The sequence below is a fragment of the Centrocercus urophasianus genome, unplaced genomic scaffold (assembly GCF_019232065.1).
Source record: "Centrocercus urophasianus isolate 14NV4802_14NV808 unplaced genomic scaffold, USGS_Curo_1.0 seq_14, whole genome shotgun sequence".
In the NCBI taxonomy this organism is placed as follows: Eukaryota; Metazoa; Chordata; class Aves; order Galliformes; family Phasianidae; genus Centrocercus; species Centrocercus urophasianus.
In genome coordinates, this window is record NW_024884586.1 from 18,202,380 (window position 1) to 18,218,965 (window position 16,586).

General features: G+C 50.8%; 2 protein-coding genes across 13 annotated transcripts in view; both read left to right on the forward strand.

Moving 5' to 3' along the window:
• The window catches only part of TYRO3 (TYRO3 protein tyrosine kinase), a 39,931-nt gene extending 36,442 nt beyond the window's left edge, over positions 1 to 3,489 (forward strand). The window contains exon 19 of the mRNA XM_042813963.1: positions 1,034 to 3,489. Within this exon, the coding sequence (XP_042669897.1) occupies positions 1,034 to 1,412 (379 nt within the window). The 3' untranslated portion in view covers positions 1,413 to 3,489. The remainder of the gene's footprint in view (positions 1 to 1,033) is intronic.
• Positions 3,490 to 10,107: 6,618 nt separating this feature from the next.
• Positions 10,108 to 16,586, forward strand: part of MGA (MAX dimerization protein MGA) — a 59,457-nt gene continuing 52,978 nt past the window's right edge. For 11 of the 12 annotated variants that reach the window (XM_042813461.1, XM_042813466.1, XM_042813464.1 and 8 more), the window contains exon 1: positions 10,108 to 10,176. The gene's annotated coding sequence lies outside the window, so the exon portion shown is untranslated. Of the gene's footprint in view, positions 10,177 to 10,974; positions 11,053 to 16,586 lie in introns of those variants that run through there. The other variant, XM_042813462.1, reaches the window with a different exon arrangement.

The window sequence follows — 16,586 nt, forward strand, 5'->3', positions numbered from 1 at the left end:
CTGATAGAGAGCAAGGGAGGTAAAAGCAAAGTAAAGGCCATCATGAAATGCTTCATTTCCCACTGAAGGCCATTTTCAGATTTTTTTCCACTTACGAGTTTAATTGAGGTTGTTTGTCCATGGTGTTTTCCAGTGCCAGCACTGTGTTTTGTCCCTACTCCCCACAGAACTGGTGACAATGACGAAACAGGAGCACAGCTGTGGCTTTGGTGGGTGATGTGCAGGAAGGAGAACGATGGCTCTGGCCATTCTCCAGCCATGCTGGAGGCATCACCCTGTGTTCTGTGTGGATGCTGCTGATGATGACATCTTGCATCAGCCCTCAGGCAACCAGAACTCTCAGCTGGTGTTTGACCACAGGATAAACACTGCCTGCGTGGCAGGATGAGGCCTGTGGCCAGTAAAGCACTAAGCAGGCCTTGAAATTCAGGGTTTTGGGGTTGTTTTTTTTTTTGGTACTCTCTAATTATTTTGATTAAAGTGTTTTTGAAAACAGGGAGAAGCAAGGATTTTAAGTCCATAAAACCTGCCTAAGTGCCATCAGCTACACAGAGTCAAAAGCAATGAATTTTGGAAAAGTTTTGGTGTTTGTTAATTGTGATTGCAAAAATAAATGCTTCTGTAAATGTTTGCAATACCCCAGGGACATACCCAGTCTCATTATTAAAAAAAAAAGTTGTGCAAATTTTATGCAAAAAATCACGCACCAAAGCTAGAATTCTTGCCATTCTGTTTTCCCTGCTGAGTGAAGCCAGTGCCCTGGTGGAGGTCAGAACCTACTCACTCATGTCCTGCGTTAGGGATTTTGGAGGCCTTAGGGTAGCAGTTCTTTTCCAAGGCACCCTTGAAGTGGTGAAGAACTGCATGAGCTTCAGTGGTGAGATGGAGACTTCCGACAGCTCGTGAAGAGCTGGCTCTGTTCACCTCTGCAAAGGTCCCCTCATTTGATGCCCGTGCTGCACAGCACAGAGTTGCTGCTGGGATGTGCAGGGCTCGATGCGTTGTGTCTCAGTGCTCTTCTTCTGTGTTGCAGCTACGATCTCATGTGCAGATGTTGGCATCCTGAGCCCAAGCTACGCCCAAGCTTTGGAGTGCTTCGGTCCCAACTGGAAATGATTCGGGGGAGGATGTCCACACTCTCTTTAAGCCAAGACCCTCTCTATGTCAACATTGGGAAGGACAAAGAGTCATCTGTCAGTGACCCTGCCGTGCACACCTCTTTTGGGAACACGGACGGTGACGAGACCGTTGCTGGGGCAGCAGCTGCTGCTGTCACGAGTGACTATCGCTACATCATGAGCCCCTTGTGCCTTGGAGATGATGTCGAGGGTGAAAGGCATCCAGATGGGCAGGAAGGGGAGAACAAAAGCCTTCTGTACGAGCTGGAGACAGAAGGAGAGAAAAGTTGTTAGCCTGTACATAGCAGTGACACTCTGCTTCCCTGGGACGGGATGTGTGCAGCCACAGTGCTGCGTCGCCTGGGTCTCTGATGCCGGATCTGGAATGGCTTTAAACAGCACAGGCCAGAGCTCTTGGGCAGCTTTGGCAGCTTTCATTTCTGTGTGGGCTGCAGTTGCGGACAGCTTGTATGGACCACAGCCCTGACATGCCCTTGGATTTGGGGAGGGAGGTGGTAGGGGTGGCAGGCTGTTCACATCCCGCAGAAAGAAGGTCAAAGCCAAGGTGGGCAGTCAGAGCCTCTGCTCTGGTCTTTCTCACTGGCAGCTGGAGCAGAGCTGAACGCACCTTCTGTTCAGTCAGTGCTCGCTCTCGTGTAGATGTTGTCTTTGATCCTGGCTGCATGACTTCGGGACTGGTACCTCTGAAAGCACTAGTGGGTATTTACACCATCATCAGGACACGGGGGGAAGTTCCTCTTGTGTTCACTCAGCAGTGCTGCCTAGACTTCTTGCCTACCTCAGTGGTTCTCAAACTGCGATTTGCAGATATGCATTCATCCAGCATTGAACATCTGGCACATTTCATGCAGTAACACTCGCTGCTCCCTCTGCCCAGAGCTCTTTTAAGGTACTCAGACTTGCAGGGAGCGATGAAATTAGAAAAAAAGTGGAACATCCCTCTCCACCCTCTCCACCCACATACCTCTTTTCCGTGTTGTTTTTTTTTTTTTTCCTGTTTGGTGCTGGTTCGAGCCTGACCAGCCTTGCAGTTGGCCTTAAATGGGAAGGGAGGGAGAGCAGCTGGCATGGGTGAGGACAGAATCCAACTTCAAAGGAATTGAGAGGAAACTGTGTAGAGAGGACTTGCCGGCAGTGTGGGGAGGCAGTGCTAATTAATGCAAAATGCTGCCCTCCAGGAGAGGAAGGAGACTGCTTAGATAGAGAATGGCAGACACGCATCACTTTCAGCAGGAGCAGGATTCAGCACTTGCTTGAAAGTAGGATTTCTTTAATCTTTCTCTTTTTTAACCATCCTCTGACTTCTTCAAACAGTCCAGTGCTGTAGCTGCTGTGGTGAAGGTCTGAAGTCACTTTGGGGAAGGTATATGTGAGATGGGGGAAGGAACCAACAGGGAAGCCTCTTTCCAAAGAGAGAGTCCTTATCACGAACAAGCTTGAGAACCACTGGCCGTCTTAATGAGGAGGTCTTCTGGCACACTGTAAAAGCCACATCAGATCATAGACCCGTATCACTGCAGCCTTCCACACAGGGCAAAATTGATGGTTTTGCTCTTTGGGTTTTGTTTTCCAATCAGCATGTCTGACTCACTGTAACTGCAAGCGCTTTTGTGGTTTTTAATAATTTAATATTTTAATGTAAAATCAGCATTTGTTTTGTGTAGTGTTTCCCAGCAAGGAAGTGCAGCTACATCTTACTCTAGTTATCCTAAATATTTGCTAGATCTTCATTTGTTTTATTTTCAGTGTACTGAACACTCAGCAGTATCACAAGACTTAGGATTCCACACTGCTTTTCCTCAGACACAAATACCACCAATGTCGTCGCTTGCCAGGTTGGCAAAGGTGGGACCAATGAGCCAAGTGTCAGGACACTCTATCATTCGATGCCCCATTCTTGGCTGTTGCCAGGTGAGGGGCTAACTACAAAATTTGGGTCCAGTTTCATCCCTTGCTGAGAGCACCTTCCTAGGGAAGGGAAAGTTCAGTCTGGGGCTTGGGCACGGGTCCTTTCTGTAAGATTTCCTACTACCCAACGCTGCCCTACAGCTGGAAACCCAGTACGGTTTCTTGGTCACAAACTGCAAAACCTTACACCCCAGGCAGTACGGGGTTTTTTTTGTCATTTAGATTGGCATTTAGATTGGATTGCTGTCAATGCAGGGGAGAAAATAACAGCTAGCAAAGGTTAGCAGAAACCCGTGCAGTGCACACATTGGCAGTGAGGGCAGAAGGCTATGCTCCCTGCAGCTGCCTGGGAAGCGCAGATGTACATAGGGACTCTAACTTTGGGAAGCATGTCATAGTTTTTATGCATTTTTTTAAATAATAAAACATGTACTGTGTCTGAGTCCCAGCCTGTTATCTGCAGCAGAGTTTGTGGGGATGCTCTGAACAGATCTTCCTTGCTGGGTGGGTACATTGGTAACATGGGCTTGTCTCCCAGGGAGCCTCAGCCCTAGTGAAAAGCCTTCGGTGGCCTCCTTGGAGGCAGGCAGTGCCACATCCCACCTAGGTGCCGGCAGCTTCTGCAGCCATTCCTTCCCCCTACCCCCCACTGACAGCACTCCATGGGGAGGACAGCCTTGGAGGAGGTGGTTGGAACTGTGCTGCTGAGTCAAATGTTCCCAGTGCAACGTAGAAGAGCCCTTGGGTTTCCAGCTCGCCGAGAAGAAGAGGCGCACATCACACGTTCGTTATTCATCAGCCAGCAGCACAGTGCACGGCCTCTGCCTATGCACTCACACCAGGAGGATGAGCAATGGTGAGCAGTGGGAGGGAGCTCTCACCCCCATCTGCTATGCAGGGAGAACGACTTCCGAAGCATGTAGTGGCTGACTTGGCTAGTAGTGTGAGGTTCCAGTGCTCAGTGCCATCCCTTGGATCTGGTTCAAAGGATGATTGAATCCTTTTGCACATGAGCCTGGTCAGATCAGGTACACAAGCAGCAGCAGAGGGGGAACAGGAGGGGAGGAAGTAGTAAGATGGCATTGGAGGATGCAGCGCTGCTCTGTGCCAGGAATTCTGATGCAGGCAGTCGTGCCATACTGGTTTCTTAAAAAGCCTAACGCTTCCTCCATGATCCCATTCTTTTCGGCTCTATTAATGTACAAAGAGAGATGCACGACTGTCCTGATGCCTGCACCTCCTTCTTGGCCTGTGTGGGGAATGGGGCCTTGTGGGCTTTACTCAGTTAACACACTCACTGGAGTCAAATACATTTAATTTTGAGTAAAAGACGTGCCTTGCAGAACAGAGGAAATACACACTTGCATGTGTATTTGTTCCCAATTTACATTGCATTTTGCTGGCATTATTCATTCTCTAGTGCTTAGCTGCCAGCTTTTGCCAATTCCCACTTTTTTCAAGCAGAAATTTCTGTAGAGGTTTCTTTGGAGCTGAGTTTGAGCTGAATTTGGTTTGAATTTCAGGTACTCCCACATATAGCCAGGAGCTGGACTCAGTCATCTTTACAGGTCCCTCCCAAGCGAGGATATGAAAGCTGTGAGGGACAGCAGGTGCAGGCGGTGATCAGGAAGCCTTGTTACCATGGGAAACCAAGTTGAAATCGATCACTTGGTCCAGGAACACCGACAGACGTGGGCTTTGGTCGCGTGGGCTCCGTCACAGATGAGGAACTCAGCGTCAGCGTGAATCAGACTCCAGTCACTGTCCTGGAGTCTTGTGGCAAAGCCAGGACAATGGAGCCCTGCTTACTGACTGCCCCGGGGGCCCTCTGGCTTCAGGCATGCCAAATCAATGTGTTCCTATGTGCGGGCAGGCTGGGGAAATGTAAAATCTTTTGGCCGTGCTGACAACAGCACTGAAACAAGGGGCTGAGTAGTGCCAGCTCCTTGGCCCAAGTTGCCCAGATCCAGTTTCCTCCAGTTTCTTTTCAGGGCTAAAATCGAGCTGGAAGATACATCTGACCTGGGGCAGTGGGTTGCACTTGTTGCTTTAAGCTTTGATGCGTTCAGTAGGGATTTAATGGGACTAGATGAGCTTCTAGAAAGTCTTTATAGGAGCTGTGTTTTGGCAGTGTGCTGTGTGAGAGGATGGGACTTTGTGGAGAGGAAGGAGGGTTTGCATGCAGACACGATCTGGTTGTGAATATAAAATACTGCACGACCTGCTGGAGAACACGTCAGTGAAGGTGACAAAGAGTGGGAGAGCAGAGAGAAACTGCAGAGCAGGTGAGAGCAACGCTCTGCCCATGGCCATTAGCACGGCAAACTGGGGAGCTCGCTGCTCTCCCAGCTAATCCTTATGACAGCAATCCTGACCGCTACCCTGTCGTTAACCGAGCTGTGTGGGAGTGCACTGCCGGCAGCTGGTGTGTGCCGCTGCTGCAGCCACTGCTGCCTGCGTGCTGCCAGCCTGGAGCTGGGCGCCCTGGTCACTTGCTGCTGCCTCTGCTTCTTTCCCCTTAATAAATTGCACTGAAACGAGCTATAAACCCCATAAAGGCTCAAATTGCTAAACAAAGTATGCCAGATGCGCCTCCAACATCAGGCGTAATCAATATGTTTCCCAGGTTTATCTGTCTGCCTTATTCTTCCTCTTGCACGAAGGTATCTATGGAGAAGCAGGAGGGTTTTGCAAGCATGTGGGCTGAGCCATAGCAGCCTTTCAGTGCCCGTCACCCTGTACCTGGGCTGCAGAGCACGCAGGTAATAAAAGATGCAGACCTGGGGACTACTACAAAAGGTACGGGCAGGATGTGATGCGGATGCTGAGCTGCCAATACCAACAGTGTCAAATCCTGGCATCCTGGCTCAGACCAGCATTTACACTGACCGAGCAGCTTAAGGCCATCCCTTTGTATTTGCTTGCTCCCCCCGCTGCAGTTTGGGATCCCAGGGCTGCGGATGGTGAGGTGAAAGACTGCAGAGGCTACACGCAAGCAGCTGAAGCACAGGCATGCGTCTCCATGCGGGGGTGGAAATCTCTGGCAGAGCTAGCAGCTGGGTAACTGCTCACCCCCTGATTGATGCCAGCCCGTCTGCCAATGCTCACAGCTGCGCCAGTGCCATCTCGTCGAGGCTGCTGCACCGAGTGGTACCTGGGGCAGCGACCTGCCTCACTGCTTGAAAGGGTGTCTGCATTTTCTGCTTATAAAGGGAGACTTGTGGGCCAACGCCTGCATTGCTCAGGACTGCTGCCCTGCTAAGGGGACAACTTTTTTTCTGCATGGATAATCAGGCAAAAACTCAAACGGAAAGAGCTGGACCTATTTATAGCAGAAAATAGCCTGCCTTGATTTTCTCCATTTTCTTCCTTAATACACCCAGGGAAATGTTCCCAGCCTGATGAGTCCCACATAACTGCAGGGCTGCAGCACTGGGACTGCAAAGAACGGCTGGCCCACGGGAGCTCTGTTTGGGGATTTAGCCCTTGCATTTGGCACTCACTGTGTCAGCAGAGCAGAGCTCACCCACCACAGGCCGGTTCCCTCCTGCAACACAGCACATAGCCTGCAGCCTGCCTGCCCACCTGGCCTGCGCCTGGAGGAAGATGGCTTCCTGGAGTGGCTGAGATCCTTTTCCCTCTGGGTGCTTGTGCTGGAGTGCTGCTGAGCACCACTGAGCCTCTGTGCCAGTCCCTCAGCAGGGGTGATGAGCAGCTCCCTTTGGATGTCCGTGGGATATTGCCTGACCAAGGCTGGCAAGAGCTCAAAATCATGTTTTACAGCTTGCCTGTTTCTAGACAAATTCTTACAGGCATCAGAAATCTGTGACTGTAGAAAATCTGTGATTGCCTTCTTTCCAGGAAGGCTCTAAAATTTCATAGGAAAAAAAATAGTGGATTTCTTTTTTAGGTAAATATCTTGCAAGTGGTGCAGACAACAGACTGTAACTGAGAATGAACTCTGAAAATTAAAAGCTGTCCTTAGCTCACCGTTAGCAAAATGTAGGTAAAATCCCAAAGATGACAAGGTTTCATTCTCATGCAGAGCAGGGCAAGGTACAGTCCAGTTTCCCCCAGGTTTTCTGCTCCTGGAGCTGCTAACGCAGCTGGAAGCACAGTGCTGCCTTGTTTTCACCAGAAATTCACAGAATCATAGAATCACAGAATGGCCTGGGCTGAAAAAGACTGTAATGATCACCTAGTTTCAACCCCCTTGCTTTGTGGGTCACCAACCACTAGACAAAGCACAGCAATGTGGATGAATCCACAGATAATGTCAGTTTTCCTCCCAGCCAAGCATCTGTTTGCAGGGAGGATACTGTGAACTTCTGCTCAGTTACGTTGGTTTTGCAATTCTATGGGAAGCAACCAAAATGAGAATTTGACTCCAAAGATGTCATTTTGCTGTGCGCAGACATTTGGAGCACAAAATCTGAAGAGATTTCTGGGTGTACAGTTAGGAGTTGTCCTGGAGGTCCACAACATGAGACAGGGAGAGCAGCAGAGATGCCTCTGGCATCCAGCCCCCTGGCAGCTACTCTGGATGCATATTGGTGAAATGCATCATATGCAAGCAGAGGCTTTGAGCGAGTGCCTCAGGGTTGAGGTGGGGGCAGAGCGCTGGCCCAGCCCTGCCTGCTGCCTGCCTCCGCTCTCCTGTGCTGGCAGGTGGGGAAGCTGCAGGGCACGGATGTAGTTTGTCTTTTAGAACCATTTAGATGATTAACATCTATTAGAGCTTCTTTAAGTGAGGATGCAGCTGCATGAGAACTACAGGCTTCACATATCCGAGGAATCATCAGCATTTCCAGTGCGAAAGGAAAAAATTCTTGGAAGCAGCCAGCAGCTAGGGTGCTTGCAGAGCGGCAGCCAGAAGAACTCCAATGAGTTGCCTCTGCAGCGGCAGCTACTTTGGTGCTGGGGCTTATGGATGCAGGGAAAGTGCTTTGTGGCCAATGCTTTCAGTGCTTTCAGCCAGCTCTGTGTGCAACTCCTGGCTCTTCAGTCTGTCAGGCAGCAGCAGCACACAGACCCAGCTTGGATCCCCTACATGTCCACACAGAGGGACCTGCAACCACCTGCATTTGAGGAGACAAGCACCAAGTAAGGGGGATCAGCTAGGGCTTGGACCCTCAGAAAATCAGGAAATGTCCTCAGGAGTGTATTTCAGAAAATGTCTGTGTTCCCACCCCCATTTATTAAAAGGTCTTAGATTTATTCCATCGGGATAACAAACTGCCCTCAGGGAGCTGCCTTGCAAACACACACCACCACCCCCCTTTGCTGTCTGGGCAATGGGAGGAAGGTTTAACCCCTTACTCTCAAAGCCATTCATGAGCCTAACAAAGGGACACCACCAACTCCTTTGAATGTTTTCTTTTTACCCCATTTGGGCAGGGAAGGATTAGTTAGGCTGCAGAACATATACTGGAAATATATTGGGCTTGGCAAGACTTGTTGCAGCTGGAGAGGCCTATGCTGCAGTGGTTAATGCAGACAAGGTGCTGACTGATGCCCTTCAGTGTGGCCCTGCGGGGGGGATCCCACGCCCTGTCCCTGGAGAACCAGCCCCAGCAGAGACCTAGCTGAAGAAGGCTCGCTGCAGACACATTCAGAGGTTCTGCCCCAAATGAGCACCCCCATGCTGGGACTAAAATTTGTGGAGATGCTGTAGACAACAGCTCACCTCATGTGGGCTTCATGTGGAACTCCACAGCCTTCAGGCACCCACCCATGTGGGGAGGCTGCAGGAGAAGGGGGCTGAGGGCTCTAGTGGGCAGCTGGGTGGGTTTCCTAGCTCTCTGAAGCCCAACAGATAGGGACAGACTTTCCTCATCACCTGCTGTTTAACCTTGTGAGAATATTTAATAAAAACTGGGCAGCACTTTCTGCCAACCTTATTTTTTCAGAGCCAGCGGTGGGCCCCTGGCTTTGAGCTTTGGAAATAAAGCTTTACTCCTCACAGCACATCACAGCACGCAGCTCTGTGAGAGGTACATTCTACCATTCTATGATACATTAGGAACACGCAGGCTTACATGGAGGCCATGCGTGCCAGTATTAGTAACTTTGCCCAACAGAGGTAACGTTGCGGCATTCTCAGAAAGCAGCCACCACAAATACACCCTTAGATAAGAAAGCCTTTATTTGGGATGCACCAACTGTTAAGCCAGGAAGTGCCAGCTTCACAATTATCTCAGCAATCTTAATGTGGCTCCCGTGTGTGCGTAACGCTGATTTCATTAAGCATTCACACATTATATTCTCTGTGTGATCCTGACTCACTCGGTGCACAGGAAGCCACATCCTCCACGCTGACATTTTGCAGACTTTAAATGATCAACTCAAGCATTTTAACAGCATAATCGAAGCGTAAGGGCGGTGGCTGCCATTCAATGCAGTTATTGGCGCTGAAACGCAACTGTTCTTACACGGCCACTTTCTGAAGGCATATGCCTGTTTTCCCGGTGCTCCGAGTGACTGCTGTCCCCTCAGGACGGGCGAGCAAGGGGAGGGACGAGGAGAGCCCCTAGGGGACCGTTCGGCCGCCATTTTATACACTCGATCCTTCAGCACTTTGACGGACCACGCGGGGTGCGGGGGGCTCCTCCGGGGCAGTGCTCTCTCCGCCGCGCGTCCAAGCCCCCTCCCCCCCGCGCCTGCGCGGCCGCCCCTCGCGCACCGCCCGCCAGCGGCTCCCCACGCGGGAGCAGCGTGTTTCCCTCGCGCGAGGGCGGGGGAAGGGCGGGAAGGGCGTGTCCCGGCGGAGGGCAAAGCGGAAGTGCGTCCGCGGGCGGCGCCGACCAATCGGCGGCGCGCTGCCGGCGGGCGTCGCGAAGCTGCTTTGCCGCGGTCGCCGCCGGCCGCGCTCTCCCCCCGCCCGGAGGACGGCAGCGCCGCGCCGAGCCGCCTCCCGCCTGGCGGGGGCGGCCCCGCCGCCGGGAAGCGGGAAAGAAAGCGAGAGGAAGGAAAAACGGGAGCGGCCCACGTGATGGGCCGCCGCGGCCAATGAAGACAGCAGGAGGGTGCGCGTGGCAGGCGAAGGCCTCAGGAGCCGCGAGCGGGGTGTGCGGGCCGGGCCGGCGGTCGGTGCCCCGCGCCACATGGAAGCGGCGGCTGCTGGAGGCAGGTAGGAGCCGGCCGCCCGCGGGGCGCTGCTCGGGCGCTCCCCCCCCCCTCCCTCTCTCTGTCGGTTTTGAAGTTTTATTCGAGGAGGTGGCGTGAGGTGTGCGCGTCACGTGAGCGCGGCCGCCCAATCACACGTGCGCGCTCGCTTCTCTTGGGCTGTGAGGGCTGCGTTTGAAGCGAAGGGGCCGCGGGGCGGCGGCGGAGGGGAGCGGTGGCGCGCTGGCCGCTCTTCGGCCCTTCTCTCCCGTCCCGTTCCCTCCGGGGTCGGGGCCGGAGCCGACGGACGGCGGGGCGAAGTGGGGGGGGGGCCGAGGGCGGCCGCCGGTCCCGTGACGAGGGGAGGGCGGGTTATAAGCCCTGAGCGGCTCCGCATCCGGAAGGGGTCGGCGGAGGCCCGGCCCCGAGCGGCTGCCGTCTCCTGGGGCTATCGCGCTCTCAGGGACCGGCCCTCGGCGGGGGCGTGGCCGTAGCTACCCGGGGCCGGGCTGCGGGGCGCGCCTGCCATCTGCCGACCGCGCGCCGCCGAGGATCACGGAGGAGAGGAGCGGGGGGGCGGCGGCCGTGGCTCTTAGCGGCCGCTCCCGCTGCCCCTTGGCGGCGCGCGCCGGGGCGGGGCGTAACGGCTGCGCGGAGCGGTTGGTGGCGCGCGTGCGCCCGGGCACGTCGCGTGCGGCGGCCGTTGGTGCCGGGCGGGGCGGCGCTCCGCCTCTCGCTTCGCGTCCCGCTGCGCTTCCGGCCTTCCCCCGGGGCCGCCGAGTAAACAAACGGCGCGCTTTCCCTGAAGGGTGTCGTGGGCAGGCTCCGTGGTTACCGGCGTTGTTGATACGAAGTTCAAAACCGAGTTGGGAAACGGTAGTGTGAGCTCGGCTTGCGGATGGTAGGCGCGAGGATTAGCGGGTGTTTCTTCAGTCTGGCAAACGGAGAGGCTTCCAGTAACGCAGTCTGAGCTTTTCGCCTGGTTGCTAAAGATTTCTAAGCTTGTGCCCTCTGGCTGTCCTGCTGTCACTGTGCGTTGCCCTCAGCCTTGCGTGGCGGTGAGACCCAAAGATCCGAAGGTTGTGACCCAGTTGCTGTTACAGGAATAGTGGTGGTTGCGCAGTTGTGCTGGTCTATTGACTGTTGCTTACTGCCAGCGTGGTGTGTTCTGCCTGACCGCAGGCTACGTCTGCAAGTCAGAAGTGAAGATCAGTATTAAAGAAAAGCCTGGACCCTATTACTTGGTACTTCAATTGGTATTATTCTTTTATATTGTAACTTTGAAGGGATGCAGAATTTCTGTGGCAGTTACAGTTTGATGGATGAGAGCCCTGGATGCAACACTTGAATGAGAAGGATGGTGCTGAAAGTTAGATCTTTTCCTGACTTCTTTTGCCATCTTTTTTCTACAATGCGGAGAACGTCCTCAACTGAAGATTTATGCTTGTGACAAACGTTCTTCATGATGTGTCCATAAGGGGACTGAAGTCCATCAAAATGGTGTTGTGTGTGTTAATTAGGGCCATGGGAGAATGGTTGCATGGGAGAAAGTGCAAGAGGTTGTGTGTTTTTTTTTTTTTTTTTTTTTTTTTTTTGTATTTCAGTAGTTGAAGTGATAGTGTATGGAAAAAATAAACCGATCATTGAATATATGAGTAATGGGCATATGAGTGACTTTTTGATAAAGTATGAAAGTACATTATTTTAAATGTTGAAATAATAACATGCCATAAATACCTGCACAGATAAAACACCATGGTAGCTTGCAGTGAACACTTACTTTTCATCCAGTCCCCTCATCAGTGGTTCAGTGGCCTATATAAATGGGTTGTGTGTTTCCATTCTGTTGCCTTCAGTATTTGGGAACATCTCTTTATATACTGAAAAGTTATAATTCTTTAGAAGAGAAGGAGTGAATATTATGCACTTTGCATTGTATCATTAATGCTGTTAAAGCACTGAGTTAATGGGGGACAGAAAGTTGTGATGTGCATGGCAGAGTACTGCTGGAGGAGAGCTGGAGTGGGCATTTCCATCCTTTCCAAAATGTTCGCTTGCAGAATAGAAACTAGGGCTTCTGCAGGGACACAGCTGATGGTTTATGAAGCACTTACGGAATTGTAGAATGGCTTGGGTTGGAATTGACCTCACGGATCAGCAGGTTCCAACCTCCCTGCCTCAAGGAAGGGTTGCCAGCTGCTAGATCAAGTACTACTAGATCAGATTGCCCAGGGCCCCATCCAACCTGGCCTTGAAAACCTCCGGAGGCAGGGCATCCACCACCACTCTGGGCATCCCATTCCAACACTTCACCGCTCTCTCAATAAAAAACTTCCCCCTAACATCTAATCTGAATCTTTCTTCCTTTAGTTTACACCCATTTCCCCTTGTCCTTTCACAATGTACCCATGTAAAAAGCTGATTTCCCTCGTGTTTATAGGCTCTCTTTAAGTACTGTAACGTCACAAAGAGGTCTCCCCACAGCCTTTTCGAGGCTGAACGAGCCCAGTTCCTTCGACTGTCTTCATGCCTTCCAGTCTGCAGGTGCACAGTGCTGGCTTGTATTGAGTTTTTCATCAGCCTAGACTGCTGAGTCCTTCTCAGCAGTGCTACTCAAGGAGTTCTTAAGCATGTCTGAGATCACCTTGACCCAAGTGCAAAAAGGATGCACTTTGTGTTGTTGAATCTCACTAGGTTCATAAGGGCCTACCTCTCAAATTTATCAAGGTCCCTCTGAATTGCATCCCTTCCTTCTTCTGTATGTAGCAATCACATTGCTCAGCTTGGTGTCATCGGTGAACTTGCTGAGTGTGCACTCAATCCCATCACCTGTATTATTGATCAAGATATTAAAGAGTACTGGATCTCCCCCTGGACACAGAGCCATTGACCACAACCCTCTGGCTGAGATCTTCCGACCAATTCCTTATCCACTGAATTGTCCACCCTTCAAATCCACATCTCTCTAATCTAGCGACAAGAATGTGGTGTGGGACCGTGTCAGAGGCCTTGCAGAAATCCAAGTAGATGACATCAGTTGTCAACTGAACAAACGCCCTGGAATCTTCAGGGCTCTGGATATTAAGAAGTACATTTGGTTTTAGTATAAAGTAATGTTCTGATCTGAAATCTGATGTCTTAAAAGCTGTCATACATATTTGTTTTGGGAGTTGTGAGTTCTGTGTGGTATGTTTTCATCAAGAAAACCTGACTCTGGAGAAGCAGACTTCTTGCTGTTTTTTGCTTTTTATTTATTTTTTAGTACTATGTAACAGTCGGTTTCTCAATGTTTGCTTTTTTAAATCATACACTTAAGCTAAATTCTACCATCATACCTGTAATCTTCTTGACATTAAATTATACTTTCTCACTATAGCTAAAGGAACATTTTATGCTACTTCTTTTATAAATAAAATGGTGTAAAATAATGGAATCTGTTGCGTAAACATGGGGGCCAAAGCTGTTGTAGGTACTGCAATGTGTGTACAGTAAGTATTCAGCTCTGGCAGGCCCAAACTCTCCTGGAGAAGCAGTTGAAGGCCAGCAGGGCATGTGAAGGTAGGGGAAGTGGGACTAGCTATCTTAGTATAGGCAGTTCAGTCCACTTGAGTTTGAGAATTAACAGACTTTCTTGTGGCCTGATACTGTGTTAATCATTCTCCCAAGTGGCAGAACATTGGCTGAAAAAGTGTTTCTTTGTGTTTTAACCCTTCCAGCATAGGTATTGCACAAGGCTTCTTACTACTTACAGTGTGACTAGATACTAGATATAAAGACCTGTCTTTATAAATCTTTTTTATGGCCATACCTTGGGACTTCATACAATTGTCAGAGCTGCATGGTCTTAGTGCTAACAAACTTGTGGGCTAAGACTGCTGTTTCCTTTCATTGTGAGTGTATTACACTGTCATGGTTGGTTTGGGTTGCTGTTGTTTTAGCCAGTTTCAGCTACTGTCACTTCTAGGTAGTGAATTTGAGAGCTGAAAGCCTTCTTCATGCTTGAGTAATGCTCCAGCAGCAGTGCCTTTCATGTCCTATATACCATAAAGTATAGTATACCATAAGACAGAATTCTCATATCGCATCTCTGCTTGTGTTCTTTGTTCAAACTGAAGAGATAATTGCTGCATAAAATAAATGCAGTCTGCACCTCTTTTATATATTATGCAGGTTTGCAACTGTTACACATTCTGCTTAAGATTGTCGATCTCCCAGATAGGGATCCTTAGCAAAGCGTGGACCCTCTCTCTCTGTTGGTCTGTTGCAGTACCTTTTTTTGAGATAGGTTATGAATGGAAGTGGCTGAAAAGCTCAGGTTTTCACTACAGCTCTACTGGCAATCTCTGCGGTATGCTGGTTGGTGAAAGTTCTGTATCTTTGTTACTTGTAACATGTAGCTGTGCTGGCAGGGGTTACTGGAAGAATGAGTGCAGTTTACTTGATACTGTTGGGAAATACAATTTTGAAGACTGTAATTCATGCTTTCAAGATACTGCAAAACAGGAAATAAGTCTAAAAGAGGCATATGGTGGATGAGGGTGCTACTTAGTAGTGAACTTCAGAGTTTCAAGTGTGACCTTACCAGTTACTGAACGTGACTGCAAAGGACAGTACTCAGGTGGTGAAGACCATTTCTATGCAACCAGTTGGTGTCTAGCGCAGTGAGGCCTTAAAGCTGCCATTTTCACTGGTCAAAATGGGCAGCCGTGCTCCTGTCCGTTGACGGCTATAAACTGCTCAGAACCTGGTTATTTGTGCTGGTGGGAGGCGGTAGAGCTGCTTGCTTTTACAGGTGAATTTGCTCTGTTGATTAACTAGAGGTTCCACTTCTGTTCCAGGCAAGGATCACTGCACGAGTCAGGTCAAATGCTGGCAAAATTCCTGGCAGTATCAACAGTCTGTTACAACTTGTTGTTGCTGGAACACGTGCTGCTGGGCCGTGCATGTGGCCCTATCTGCTACTCAGCTCAGTGCAGCTTCTCTTATTGGTATAAATGGCTCGGTTGATGACTGCTAGATCTAATACATGGTATGCAAATGTTTCATCAAAATAACTGTAGAGAGTTAACTTCTGCTTTGGAGCTAGATCTGCGCAACGGTAGCCATTCCATTCCACTTGCTGGACATGCTTTGGTCTTGCACAGAAGGTGCAATTTGTGCATTCCATCTTCTCTCATGGTAGGAGGTGCACAGCTGCAGTGTTGGGAATGCTGCATGCGCTCCTCATTTCGTAACCCAGCAAACTAATTGTGACATGCTTAATAGAGAGGTTTATAGTGATAAAACAATGTGAAGGTGGCTTGGTTGGCTTACCACCAAGTTATGACTTTAATAGAGCTCTTCTGTGTGTTGCTCTCCTGAGGTGGTTCGACCTAAGTGGTCACTGGTGGGTGAGGCCGTTGCTGCTGCTGCTTCGTGTCAGTGGGTTACTGGGGTGCTGAGGATTACACAAATGTCTGTCAGAAGGGTGCATGAAGGCTGGTGAGACTGAGGTAGAAGGAAGGGCAGGAGGATAGAAACATCCAGAGAGGTGAAAATGGGATAGCAGGGAGACTGTAAAAAGTATGGAAAAAGCGTTAGGACTGATGACAGTAGCTGAGATTCAAATGTACTTACGGGATTCCTAATCCAGTCAGTTAATACACATGTTTACAAGTTGAGTTGTAATAACTGCCCTTAGACTGGGTTGCTTTCTTGATTCCTTCCATTCTTCTGCATCCTGAGAGCAGTGGCTCAGCTGTAACTGAGGATGTCCTTACAGAAGCTGCAGCTACCGCACAGCTGGGCTGCTGAAGGCTGAAGCTTGCTGTGAGACTGACACCATGGCATTCTGGTCATCTGTCCCTCCATAGAGGATATGCAAGTAAATATCCTGACAGTCGGGAGGAATAGCGGGGTTCCCACAGGTGCATGCCTTCAGCCATGCCCCGTTTATACGTGTAATCCCTGAATGTTCAGAATTGTTTCAACGAGCTTATTCTCAGAGCACCTGATTTAAAAAATATACTTTCCTTGACCAATCCAGAGGACTGCCATGGGGTTGGTGTTGAGCCCCGCTTGCCCAGACGCAGAGAAGAAAACTGCCAGATGAGGGCTGAGCTAAGCCACCTTCCATACTCTGCCAGGCTCGCCGACGTACCGCAGGGCGCTGGCCCTCCTGCCAGGTTCCCGGGGCTGTCTGAACTTTGGGGCGCTCGTGGTGCCGTGAGGCTCACCCTGCTAAACCGCTGCAGGAGGAGGGATACGTCCTGCACGCAGCTTCCTACGAGCCGGGGTGCGCCGTCTTGCGGGACGGGGGCTCGCGTTCTCCCGGGGAAGGACCGAGGGAAGGAGGGAGGGATGGAGGCGGCGGCGCCGCCGCTGCGGCCCCCTCAAGGCGGGGGCGCGCCGTCACCGGCGCCTCCGCTCGCGCCGGGTGCGGTCCCCGCCGGCGCC